The sequence below is a fragment of the Odocoileus virginianus genome, chromosome 10, assembly GCF_023699985.2.
Source record: "Odocoileus virginianus isolate 20LAN1187 ecotype Illinois chromosome 10, Ovbor_1.2, whole genome shotgun sequence".
In the NCBI taxonomy this organism is placed as follows: Eukaryota; Metazoa; Chordata; class Mammalia; order Artiodactyla; family Cervidae; genus Odocoileus; species Odocoileus virginianus.
Genome location: NC_069683.1, coordinates 15,414,832 through 15,427,393, shown reverse-complemented (window position 1 = coordinate 15,427,393; position 12,562 = coordinate 15,414,832). Strand labels below are relative to the sequence as shown.

The following is a 12,562-nucleotide window of genomic DNA, read 5'->3' as shown; positions in this document are numbered from 1 at the left end:
TAAGGTTCTTCCTAAGAACACATATTAAAGACACTTAAAGTCCAGTGCTCCAATGTCTGAGCTTGGGGCCACTCAGGCATTGCCCTTAAATGAGTAGATAGCCCTTCCTCAACCAGTCTGGACTTGTAACCAAGGTGTGGAGGTAGAAGGAACTGGTGGCCAGCCTGAGGTCACGCCTGGGCCTGAGGTTCAGGAAGTCTCCTTTGCTGTAGTGTATTGTCTCTCTCTGCAGGTTCCAGCCAGCCTGCTGAGGCCAGTGGGAACACCCAGGGCATGAGTGGCCCATCAGACACCCCCCACACACCCTGTGTCCGACGAGGGACCAGGCCCTCAGATACCGCAGCATCCACACCCAGCTGATGGAGATGGTGCTGGCCTTGCGGCAGACTGTGGAGGATCACATCACGCAGCTGATAACCAGACCTCAGGAGCAGGACCCGGCACTGGAGGAGCAGCGGCACGGTCAGGCCATCAGGGAGCAGGAGGCTCTCCTGGGTCGCTTATTGTTCCAGATCGTCAGCTTCCTGCCGGCTGGGGCTCCAGGCGACCAGAGCTTCCTTCCACCTTGCACGTCCACGGACTCCGGATGCCGGAGGTGGGCAGCCGGTCCAAACATCTAGACAGATGGGCCAGATGTTCTACCAAGAGAGTGATTTTGAAAATACAGTAATCAGCTATGACCTGTCCAACCGTGGGATTGACATCTCTGCCTTATACCACTTGAGCTTCCAGGACTACAACACCTACCAAGGAAACAAATACCACAAGGACAAGAACACCTTGGTGAGGATGGGGGGACAGACTCGAGGGCCCCCATCACTAGGATTTACTGGTCCTGTGCCAAGAACTGTGCATTCTCAGTGGTTTTTTTCCCCAGCCCCATGGAGTAGGTGCTATTGTCCCCTGTAGGTGAGGGGGTGGGCACAGGAAAGTTGACAAGCTGGGTCTGGTTTTCCCTCCTGTCCTAGCTCTTATCCACCGGGAATCACTGTGGTCACTATAGTAAGTGAACCTACCCTTGTGGGACTCAGTCTAGTAACAGATATCAATCAGTCATTGGGGAAACAGATGTGAATAATGTTCCCAAGAGCAGGGGCTGCCTGCTTTGGGTGGTCAGGGAGGATGGTTTAAAGGTTGAATCAGTCAGTCAAGCAATGGGGGTAAGGGAGGGGCCCTCCAGAAACAGCATGGGTGAAAGCTTCAAGGTGAGAAGAGCTTGGAGTGATTGGGAAGAGAGGCCTGTGTGGCTTGAGTAGAGACGGTGAGGCTGTAACAGAGGTGTGGATGGGATTGGGCCATTGTAAGATGTTGGGATGTTATCCCAATGGTGATGGGATCAAGAAAAGGCTTCCAGCAAGGGAGGGTCCCAACAGTTCTCCATCCAGAGGACAGGGGGCCACAGTAGCCTCACCTTTCATTCTGTTTCCACCTAAGGGATGTGTGGCCGATGGCCATCTGCTTTTCTGGGGCTCAAATGAGTTGGGTATCCTGATCGGCCTCTGAGGGGCCATACTTCTTCCAGGAACTTGAACGGGCCCTTCCATGGAAGTGGAGATGGCAGGGGTGATACGGGCAGGGCCTGGGTAAGGAGCCAGGCTCTGGGGCCAGTCAGGTGAGATGCAGCTCATCACCAAGATCATGTGGCTAGTGTAGTTTATTCAACCTTTCTGAGCTTTACTCTCTTGGAGCAGAGATCAGAGCATTTTCTCAGGAGTTGTGAGAATTAAGGCAATCGACATGAACCACTTAGTTTAATGTCTAGAATATAGGAGCTCAGTGAATGATGGCTGGTACATAATATAACTATTATTACTTATCTAGTGGGTTGGCCAAAAATTTCATTCAGTTTTAAATAAAAATAATACACTTTTCATTTTCACTGAGAACTTTATTGGAACAACGTACTCATTAACTGAATGGACTTTTTGGCCAACCCAATATATGGCTCTAAAGAGGGGAGTTTGCAAGCTGTAAGATTTGGGAGAATTTGTGGAAATTTTTCTAATATTAAGATTGTCAAACATGGATTTTATTTGCTTCATGAAGCAAGGAGACCTCCATTTGGGCTTATCCAGATGAGTAATTATGACCTGTTTAAAGGGGTCCATGGTGGGCGGGGCAAGAGGACTGACCTTCGATTCCATCTATCTCCAGGGCTACATCAACCTTGGTACCAGTGAGAATAAGCTCTGTACTGATCTGCTGGCTGAGAGGGTAAGCCACGTTCCAGCCTGTGCTGGGACCCACCTTCAGGTCCAGGTCCCCCAAGAATGGTCTTTTAGCACGTGGTAGACACAGGAATAAGACTTAGAAGCTTGAAAAAGGGAGTGGGGAAATAGCTTCTAGAATAGCACATCTAACCTGCTGACTGGCCTTGCTGTGTTGGGAAGTTTTCTCCGGATGGGTATGTGGTGGGTAAGCTGCCAAGGGAGCGTCTAGATCAAATGTAGGGTTGGGGAGGTTGTCAGATACGTCCCAGGGGAGATCTAGTTGTATCATCTTTGACACGAAGACTGAAGCCTCCGTTCATCAGGGAGCATGTAGCATATAGGCCCATTTCCCTCTGGGAGGTTTGCCCTACACCCATGGGCATCCTAGGAGTAGGATGAAGCCTCTTGGGCATCCCTGGTCTGGCCGTGCTCACACTGTATTTGTCAACAGTTGAGTCAGAGTGACATGACCTATATTGATGAAGATCTACTGCAGTACACTGATTGGAGAGGGCAACCATTGTAAGTAGCCCCTGGACCTGGGGTCTTCTGGTCTACCAGCACCCATCCTCATCCAGGGAAAGATGAGGTTCCCTTCCAGGTTCTCTGCTGGGTGCCTACCTATTTTGGGGGGTAATGACTTCTAGAAAATGCCTAGTATAGGCTATCATAGCAGGCAAGCTGGTGTGGTAGAAATAGCACTGCTCTGTCATTCAAGAGACCCAAGCTTTTGTCTGCATTCTTCATGTCTGTGTCTCCTGGGGAGCTGAAAGCCTCAGTCCCCTGTTCACCCTGTAAGGACCCCGAGGTTGCATCCTTTGTTCTCATGAAAAGACTGAAGCCTAGGCTTTGGGGAAAGCCCAGGGCTGATCCCGGGGACCACCGGTCTGTCTGGGTCTGTCCACAGCCTGCGGAAAGAAGTGGCCCGGTTCCTGACCTTCTACTGTAAGACACCTGAGTTCCTTGACCCAGAAAATGTGAGTCTCTCTCCAGCCTTCCTGACACCCTGGTGGAGGACCATATTCCTGGGGACCTCTGCATTTCTCAGAGTCAGGGCCGAGTGAAGACCAGGGGTCCTCGCTGAGGAGACTCCTTATGTCTGTCCGCCCAGCGGGGAGGGAGATGGGGGACCGATCCCTCTCACGCGAGGATTGGTTTTCAGCTTCCGCCTCTGTGTGTCTTCTCCAGGTGGTTATTCTAAACGGCCACTCTGCTGTCTTCTCTGCCCTGGCCATGGTTCTGTGTGATCCAGGTGGTAAGTCAGCGGGCTCTGCGCTCCTCAGGGACACAGCGCCATGTGGGCAGGCGCGCATGGGCCCTGGGCCTTGAGGGAGTAGAGGGTCTTGACTGAAGACCTTTCTCCTGAAGCACTGGGGTGCCTCCTGCACCAATTAGAGCATCTTCCTACTATTTATGCAGGAGTGAGGGATTTGAATTCCCATTTAATACGGGCATGTTACAGGCCTCCGGTCTGCCCCAGGAATGGTGACATCTGGAGCCAACTCTGTCTAGTATTAGTTGGACTTTTGGTCTCAACCCCCATACAGAGAGCCCTAATCAATTGGTTTAGACAATATGGATGTTCTATCTCTTCAACACACAGCAGGTTGTGTGTCTGTGGAGCTTCCCAGGTAGTGCTAATGGTAAAGAGCCCACTTGCCAATACAGGAGACTTCAGAGACTTGGGTTCAATCCCTGGGTTGGGGAGATCCCCTGGAGAAGGAAATGGCAACCCACTCCAGTCTTATTGTATGGAGAATTCCATGGACAGAGGAGCCTGGTGGGCTGCAGACCATAGGGTGGCAAAGAGTTGGACATGACTGAGGCAACCTCAACAAACAAACAAAAACACCAAAATCAAAAACTAGGTTCTAGATCAAATAAAGCTTGAGAGATCTGTTCTTGGTCTCCTTAACAATGCCTCTGAACAATTTGAAACAAGAATCTCAGATTTCTTGATGAGCCCACTGCATGGGACACTTGTTACCAAGATGGCCAGTTTCACTGGAAAGAGTGGGTCTTTGATTAGCTCATCAAGGAGGCCAAATGGATGGAAAGAAAAGAACACATGAAGTCACCAAGCCTGGAAGACCTGAGCCATGTAGAGAGACGAGAGCCCTCTCTGTGTGGACCTCTGCCTCCAGTGTTGGCCTGGAGCTGACAAGACTTGCTGATGGTTCATGCTCTACCTGCTGCAAGCCTAGCTTGAGTCCCTGGATTCCAAGTAACCTGCAGCAATATCTCCCCTTTTCTCTTTTAGTGTACCCACAAAGAAGAAACTTAAGGGTTTTGTTTTCCTAAATAAATATTTTTTAAGAGTGGATTATGTATAGATTACTGGCTTATCATAGCTCAGATGGTAAGAAATCTGGCTGCAATCCCAGCTTCGATCCCTGGGTCAGGAAGATCTGCTGGGGAAGGACATGGCAACCCACTCCAGTCTTCTTGTATGGAGAATTCCATCGACAGAGGAGCCTGGTGGGCTACAGTCCACGGGGTTGCACAATTGGACACGACTGATAGACTAACACTTACACTTATGTATACAGAGCCTGTGCTGCGAAGCACTCACCCCCCAAGTAGGAGGGATTACAGAGGAAACCTTCTCTGAGGGCAGTGTTGCTGCTGATCTGGGGGTCCTGCACGGTCTCACTGGGAGACTCTGACCTAACAGCGCTGTCTCTCTGCTTCCAGAGGCCTTTCTAGTCCCCACCCCCTCCTATGGGGGCTTCGCCTTCAGTACCCACCTGTATGCGAAAGTCAAGCTGGTTCCTGTCCACCTGGAGAGTCAGGTCAGTGTGGGCCTCCGTCCCCTGCTCAACCGACCCAGGCAAGGGGGGCGGTCTAGGCATTGCCAAGGTGGAGGTTGGTCTTGCTTTTTTCCCATATAAGTTATGGGAGAAGGATGGAGAAATTGGGCCAAAAGGGCATGTGGGACTAGTCCCTGGGTATGAAGGGAGAGGATTGTTCAGGGTTTCTAGGAATGAGGAATCCAAGCCTGGAAGCTTCCAGATAGGTGGTTCTCAGGCTGGGTCTGTCTTCCAGGTCACTGAAGCGAATGGCTATCCCTTCCAGCTCACTGTGGACAAGCTGGAGCAAGCCCTGCTTGGGGCTAAGATTGAGGTGAGGTGGGAACCGGGTCTTCAGGGTGGGCACTGCTGCTCCGGAAAGGGGCTGAATATGGAGACAGTGGGATAACTTGTTCACCAAGACAGTGTGGGCAGCTCCTTCAAAAGAGGCAGCGTCCCAGGGCACATCCCCCGAGGCGCCCTGAGCCCTGGGTGTGGCCCCCAGAGCTCCGACTTGTTCCCCTCTGCGGGCACCATGGTAGTTGCTCCTCCAGTTGCCCACTGAGGCCTCGATGAGGTGTCTGATCCTACTCGGCGCCCTGGCCTTGACCCTCAGCAGAACTTGATGTAGAGCTGAAGGGTTTGTGTTCACTTGATTATGCTTGGTTCTTTTCAGGGGAAAAAGGTCAGAGGTCTTGTGCTAATCAACCCTCAGAATCCTCTGGGCGATGTCTACTCCCAAGACTCCATGATGGAATATCTGGAATTTGCCAAGAAGTATGACTTCCTCCCCCTTGAGATGAAGTCCGTAAGAAGGGTTCCCATCACTCACAGTCAAGGAGTCAGAACCGGAAATAATATACTGGAAACACTCTCACTGCGTAGTGAGCTCTGCAGTTATGGGCAACTAACTGAAATGGACATGAAGGAAAAGGCACCCACATGCTCCCTGCTTCAGACTTTGCCTGTGTGCACATTCCCACCTAACAGTCATACCCCCCTGTTATTTCCCACCCCTCGTAGCATAAGCTCTTCCTGCATCCATTTCCCAAACTCCTTGGCTTGAGGTGCCGAGGAAGGTGAGTCCCTCTAGAATTTCCCGGCCCCTGTTTCTAAGAACATGTTAACATCAGTTATTAATATCTCTGAAGTCTGGAAATAGCCTTCTCAGGGAAGATGATCTTCCACGGTCGAGAAGAAACGTGTAGTCAAACTTCATAACGAATCCAGACCAGTTAATGGCAGCATGCGGGGACAAGAGGAAGGGTGCTGGGGTGTACTCCATGCCAGCTCTAGCACAGACCAGGGGAGGGATTAACTTTCTGTCTCAGAAACCAGTTTCTTACTGTGAAATAGAGGTAATAGTACAGCTTCAGAACACTGCTAGGAGAATAAAGGAGGCAAGGCAGGTGTGCACTTAGCCCACTTCATATCCCTATTTGAACCAGACCCTAGGTGGGAACTCTTTTACAAATTAGTTATTTATTTATTTAATGTGCCAGGTCTTAGTTGCGGCACACAGGATCCAGTTTTCTGACCAGGGATTGAATCTGAGCCCCTTGCATTGGGAGCATGGAGTCTTAGCCACTGGACTGCCAGGAAGTCCAGGGAGCTCCTGACTAGACCAGAGGAGATGTCTCTGGGACACCCAGCCCCTACCACTAGTCTCTATTTGATGGTTGAAATGTGGGCTCGGATGTTCTCATGCATGTCCCTCAGGCCCTGTTCCTTTCTAGTACCCCCAAGTCCGGGTGGAAGGTCCCCTCTGGTGAAGGAGAGACCCCCCCTTCTACCTTACCACACCTCTTGGAAAGTTTGAATGGGCTTCTGGGCCCTTAGGAGTGTCTGATCTGTGTTTAGAGAAGCCTAACAAATGAAGTGTGTGTAACAATTAGAGAGAGCCTAGATAATTGTTCTCTCTCACCCAACCTGCAGGTATAACCTCCATGTGATTGTAGATGAAATGTACATGCTGTCTGTGTTTGATGAAGCCATCACATTCCACAGTGTTCTGAGCATGAAGAGGTGGGTTGGTCTCAGCGGGAGTTGGGAACAAGAACCATGAAGTTCCTGCTTTTGCAGGGTGAGTCCATGGGCAGTAAACTCCTTTGGCTGAGAGCCAAGAACTGAGCTTAGAGCCTCCTGGAGTGTGAAAGTGAGCAAAGCATCCTCTGTTCTCCAAAATGTCTTCTCTAAATGCCGTTTTGTACATGAGATAGCTTAAGAAGAAGGTAGAATGAGCATAGTCAAAAGTCAAGGTGAAGCCCTACAGAGGGTCAGGGTAGGAATTTGATAAGCAGTGCACAGGGAAGGAAGAGAAACAGAGGAGAGATTTCTTAAGGGTTGGTATTGGGCCCTAGGATAGGATCCAGCAGGCAAAGCAAGAGAAGAGCATGCCTGGTGGAAGGAGCAGCTTCATCAAAGGTGGGGCAGAAAGAAATAGGTGAACACATTTCAGAAATGTTTGGAAAGTCTAGAAATGGTGGTCCACTTGTATGGGGAGCCAACTGCCAAGAAGGGGGCTTTGGTCTCGCTGTAGGAAGACCTCGAGCCGGGCTGCGAGTCCTTGACTATGTTCAGTGAGCACTCGAGAGCTCTCCCATCTAGTGCCACAAGCATACCTTTTGTTGACTTCCTGGCTTAACTGGATCAACTGTGTCTTGAACTTTGGGTCCCCAGGTTCTTCTGTCTAGGAAGGCCTTCAAGGCCACTTTCATCTTCCCTTCATAGACTGCATGTCATCATCCTTCAAGTATTTCTCCATCATCTTGACTGTATGCTTTCCTTCCCAGTTTGCCTGACCCCAACAAGACCCACGTGATCTGGGGCACCAGTAAGGTGAGCCCCAGCTGCCTGTCCTTGGGTAGGGAAGGAAGTGGAGCCAGGAGTGGAAGGCAGACCAGCTGGGTATTCCCTTCCCTTCCCTTCCTCTAGGATTTCTGCATCTCCGGCTTCCGCTTTGGCGCTCTGTATACCCACAACAGAGAGGTGGCCTCTGCCATGAGCTCCTTTGGCTACCTCCACAGCATCTCTGGCATCGCCCAGTACAAGCTGCGTCAGCTGCTTCAGGACAGAGGTACTGAGCCCCGTCCCAGGCTGGACCTTATGGCCACCGGGAATTTCTGGGTCTACATGGGCCTCTGACATGTCTTCAGTACACTGAGACCCTGTTCACTGTGTCGGGTTTAACAGTGGTAGGACAGGACATTTATAGGAGGGCAGATGCAGTCGGGTATAGAAAGAAGATGGAGGTGTGGCTCTAAAATACTGACCATCTGGTAGCTTGTGTTCTGTCTGGAAAAGGGATAGTCAATTGTACTCTAGGACTTGAAGGTGGGAACTTCAGAGATTGGTCTTTATGTGAAGGTCAATTTTTCCTCCCGTTCAGGTGGCTCAGTTGGTGAAGAATTCGCCTGCCAACGAAGGAGATGCAGGTTGGATTTCTGTGTCTGGAAGATCCCCTGGAGGAAGAAATAGCAACTCACTCCTGTATTCTTGCCTGGAAAATTCCATGGACAGAGGAGCATGGCTACAGTCCATGGGGTCACAAAGAGGTGGATATGACTGAACACTGAGCACAAACCTGGTTTACTTCAGGCAAAGATTACCAAAGAACACCCTGACTCTTCAAATATGGTTTAACTTCATCTTCCAGGGTGGCCAAAGGAGAGGCCGTTTGGGCAAGCTGGTGCTGCTACATCTATGGCACCTGAATTTACCTTCCCTCTTGGATCTTAAGTGAATGCTGGCTTCAGAGGGAATTTCCCACTTTTAATGCCATGGTTCAAACTTAGATAAGGGCTCCTTTTTTAAAATTTCCTGTCATAGAGCAGATGCCAGGCCCAGGGATTTAAATTGAGAGCAGGAATACATGAAAAAAAGTTATCACATAATCTGGTTTAGAAAACAATCTGCTTTCAGTTTTGGGTGGAGAAAATGGTAGATAGGAGAAATCCAACTGGATGCCTCCCTGCATGGTGCCAAGCCCTCTGATATTTGGTAGAAACCAGATTCCCAGCTTCTTGAACACTGGTTCTCAATCTTGCATGCACGTGAGAATTACCTGGAGAGTTTAAATACCAATTTGTAGGGAATTTAGTCATTCAGTCATGTCCAACTTTTTGCGACCCCATGGATTGTAACCTGCCAGGCTTCTCTGTCCATGGAATTTTCCAGGCAAGGATACTGGAGTGGGTTACCCTTTGCTTCTCCAGGGGATCTTCCCAACCCAGGGATCGAACCCTAGGTCTCCTGCATTGCAGACAGGTGATTTACCATCTGAACTGCTAGGGAAGCCCAATATGTAGGCTGCATCCACAAAGATTCTGAGTTAGATGTCTGGGGATATAACTTGGTCCATTAGGCCTTTTAAAAGCTCCCCAGGTGGTTCTAAAGTGCTTCCAGTGCTGAAAATGGTTGTGCTAGGATCATCCCCAAGCATAATGAGGTTCTTCACAGTCCATTTGTTAGGGCCTAAAGCAGAAGGTGAGGGAGCTATGAGTAGCAACTACTTGCCCGGTTGACAACAGCAGCATCAACTCTATTTAGGGGACACCTCAACTTCTTGCCTCAAGGGTGTAAATTCAAACATAACTTTACTTTACAACTATTGAGAAGCCTAGTGTCCCCAACTCGCACAATGGAAGTGGTGTCATGGGTGGTGGTGTTTAGTTGCTAATTGTCTGACTCTTTGTGAACCCATGGACTGTAGCCCGCCAGGCTCCTCTGCCCATGGGATTCTCCAGGCAAGAATACTGGAGTGGGTAGCCATTCCATTCTCCAGGGCATCTTCCCTACCCAGGAAACAAACCCACGCCTCCTGCATTGGCAGGCAGGTTCTTTACCACTGATCCACCAGGGAAGCCCATGTGTTGGGTATGATAAGCTCAAATACGATACATTCAGGGTTGGATAGAATCAGCAGGCAAGAAGCCCAGGGAGGGAGCATTTGGTCAGGAGCCTTCTGGCAGATCTCAGCCCTGAAATATGTAACAGCTATCTTCCTCCATCCACTCAGAATGGATTGACAATGTATACCTGCCCAGTTATCACTTCCGGCTGCAGGAGGCTCACAGGTATGTCACTCACAAGCTGAAGGCATTGAAGGTCCCTTTCCTCAATCGTGGCTCCGGCCTCTATGTCTGGATCAACTTGAAACAGGTGAGCTCTGGGAGTGAAGATGGGTGTTAATGGCAAATGTGCCGGCTGGGTCTTGAGCTCAGCTCTGTCCGTCTCTCCTTCCCAGTACTTGGACCCATGCACGTTTGAGGAAGAGCTGCTCCTCCATCACCGCTTCCTGGACCACAAGCTGATCTTGTCCCCAGGCAAGGCCTTCATGTGTAAGGAGCCTGGCTGGTTCCGCCTCATCTTTGCAGCCAGGCCCCACCTGCTAAGAAGTGGTGAGTGGAGCTGAACTGCCAGTCCTGGCATCCCTCACAGATGCCCCAGCCACTCCTCTGTAACCTAATAGTGGAGTTGTCCCTTATTCACCTTTAGCAGCCTCTATAGCTCCAGTCCTTCTAGGCCCTCTGTTTCGACTTTCATACCTTTAAGTGAAAGTCGCTCAGTCATGTCCGACTCTTTGTGACCCCATGCACTGTAGTCCATGGAATTCTCCAGGCCAGAATACTGGAGTGGGTAGCCTTTCCCTTCTCCAGGGGATCTTCCCAACCCAGGGATTGAACCCAGGTCTCCCACATTGCAAACAGATTATTTACCAGAAGGGAAGCCCATATCTTTAAGCTCCTTTGCAAACAAGGAACTGTTAGGCACTTGAAGTATATTATGCTTTTGGTGTGTCGGGTCTGTGTCTGTCATTGAAGAGGCACTGGGACTGTGAGCTACCCAGAAATGGAGCTCTGCCCATGCAGAGCTTGCTGGCTACTAGGTGAGATAGATGGAGTGTGACCTAGAAGGCCCTGTATGCTATACTGCGAGGTTGTGATTCTCCTCTGAAGGTTACAGAAACTGACATTCATTTTATCTATTGCATCTCAACACATGCAGGTCACTGTTCTACCTGCTGGGAACATAGCAATGAATATTTATGTTATGTATCTTTTGGGTTAATGTAGAAAATAGACTGAGTGAAAGGCCACGAGAGGCAGACAGAAAATAATGGGGCCAAGGCTATAAGCTAGGTGACAGGATTTGATCTTGAGTCATGAAGGTAATCTGGCAGGCAGGGACTGTGACAGTAAAGCCAAAAAGAGCCACGGGGAATGTGGCAGGAAGACTTGGAAATCTATCCCCCAAAAGGGAAGGCTCAAGTTCAGCACCCCTGAACCAAAGGTTCTGTGGTGGTCTACTAGGACCTGCAAGTACCTGGGGCCCATGTGCACACCCGCTAAGTATTTCTCTGTCTCCATTTGGACCCTCTAGGCATGCATCGGTTCCAGCAGGTGCTAGTGGAGCAGGAGCAGGAGCATAGAGTGAAGCAACTGGAGGATGCAATGAAGGAGGAAGTGTCTACCTCCCAGCCAGAGACTCCAGCCAGTCCCGTTCTCAGGAAGTCCTGATGTCAGCCTCGGATCTGGAAGGCTGGGTGCTAGCCTGGAGCTGTGACCAAACAAACAGTGGGCTCCTCCAGGCATGAGTGGGTTTGACCTCACCATCAGCCCCCTTAAGCATCTGTCACTTTGGAAGCTTTACATCTTCTTAGTCTCTATGAGTCATTGCGTGTGTGCAAAATGTTTTTACGGGGATTCTAGTGAGAAAGCCTTGTGGAGGAATAAAGTGAGCTCTCTGGGTCCCTATTTAGGTGGGTTAATTTTTATATTCTGTATCTAATAAATTCCACATTCTTTAAATTGCAGGCCTGTTTTATTCCACATTCTTCATATGACCTTTTGGGAGCTAGATGATTTTTAAACTTAATTATTAATTAAATTTAAATTAAATATTAAATTCAGTTTTGAAATAGTAAAGCAGGTTATATGTGAAGAATACTTTCTAGGACAGGCCAGAAAGGAAGGGAAATCATGATCCCTAATTGGCAGAGCATTTTCTAGGTGTTGGATGCAGTGTCCCATAGGATCCTTACCCGATCACACCCACCTTACACATGTGTGGCTACGTGGCCGGTTGAGAGTATAGTTTCAAATGTTTCTGGTTCCAAATGTGAGTTCTTTCCATTTTTGCCTTTTTGAAAGTCTTTTAAAATTAATCTCTGGTGACAAGTCTGAAGTCTTCCATTTTCATGTCTAGGGTTTCCAGCTCTTCAGATCATACCTCCTGAGCATTTCTCTGCAAAGCTTTTGCACATCTGAGCTTTAGTCTAAGCATCGGAGCAGTAAAATGGGCAGAGTGGGGACTACCACCATTTTAGAGATGTTGGAAGAATTATTAGCAGCCACTGATGGCTTTGATCAGTCACTTGGGTTTGGGATCATCCTCACTCTCTTGGGCAGCTTTGCAGCCCACCAACAAATCCTGACTCTTCAAGACTTTTTGACACCAGGCAAGTTTCTTTAGAAATAAACTTGACTAGTAGACACAGGAAAAGAATTCATTGGCTGCATGAGGGGATTCATGGGACCAGAAGAGATGATTTTCCTTCTTTTC

The 12,562-nt window shown here is 49.3% G+C and overlaps 1 protein-coding gene across 1 annotated transcript; it reads left to right on the top strand.

Annotated features, from left to right (window-relative positions):
• Positions 1 to 591: 591 nt before the first annotated feature.
• ACCSL (1-aminocyclopropane-1-carboxylate synthase homolog (inactive) like) lies at positions 592 to 11,740 on the top strand. The gene is made up of 14 exons (XM_020902954.2): positions 592 to 783; positions 2,155 to 2,214; positions 2,662 to 2,732; positions 3,118 to 3,187; positions 3,399 to 3,465; positions 4,905 to 5,002; positions 5,256 to 5,333; positions 5,676 to 5,776; positions 6,935 to 7,024; positions 7,792 to 7,837; positions 7,934 to 8,075; positions 10,017 to 10,159; positions 10,245 to 10,398; positions 11,381 to 11,740. The coding sequence occupies exons 1-14, from the start codon at positions 625 to 627 to the stop codon at positions 11,515 to 11,517; spliced, it is 1,416 nt and encodes a 471-aa protein (XP_020758613.2). The 5' UTR covers positions 592 to 624; the 3' UTR covers positions 11,518 to 11,740.
• Positions 11,741 to 12,562: the final 822 nt, after the last annotated feature.

Coding starts and splice junctions, on each gene's coding strand:
- ACCSL (XM_020902954.2), top strand. CDS start 625: ATGGGCCAGATGTTCTACCAAGAGAGTGATTTTGAAAATACAGTAATC. Junction 5,777..6,934: donor TATCTGGAATTTGCCAAGAA/GTATGACTTCCT, acceptor CCCAACCTGCAG/GTATAACCTCCATGTGATTG. Junction 8,076..10,016: donor TCAGCTGCTTCAGGACAGAG/GTACTGAGCCCC, acceptor CCATCCACTCAG/AATGGATTGACAATGTATAC.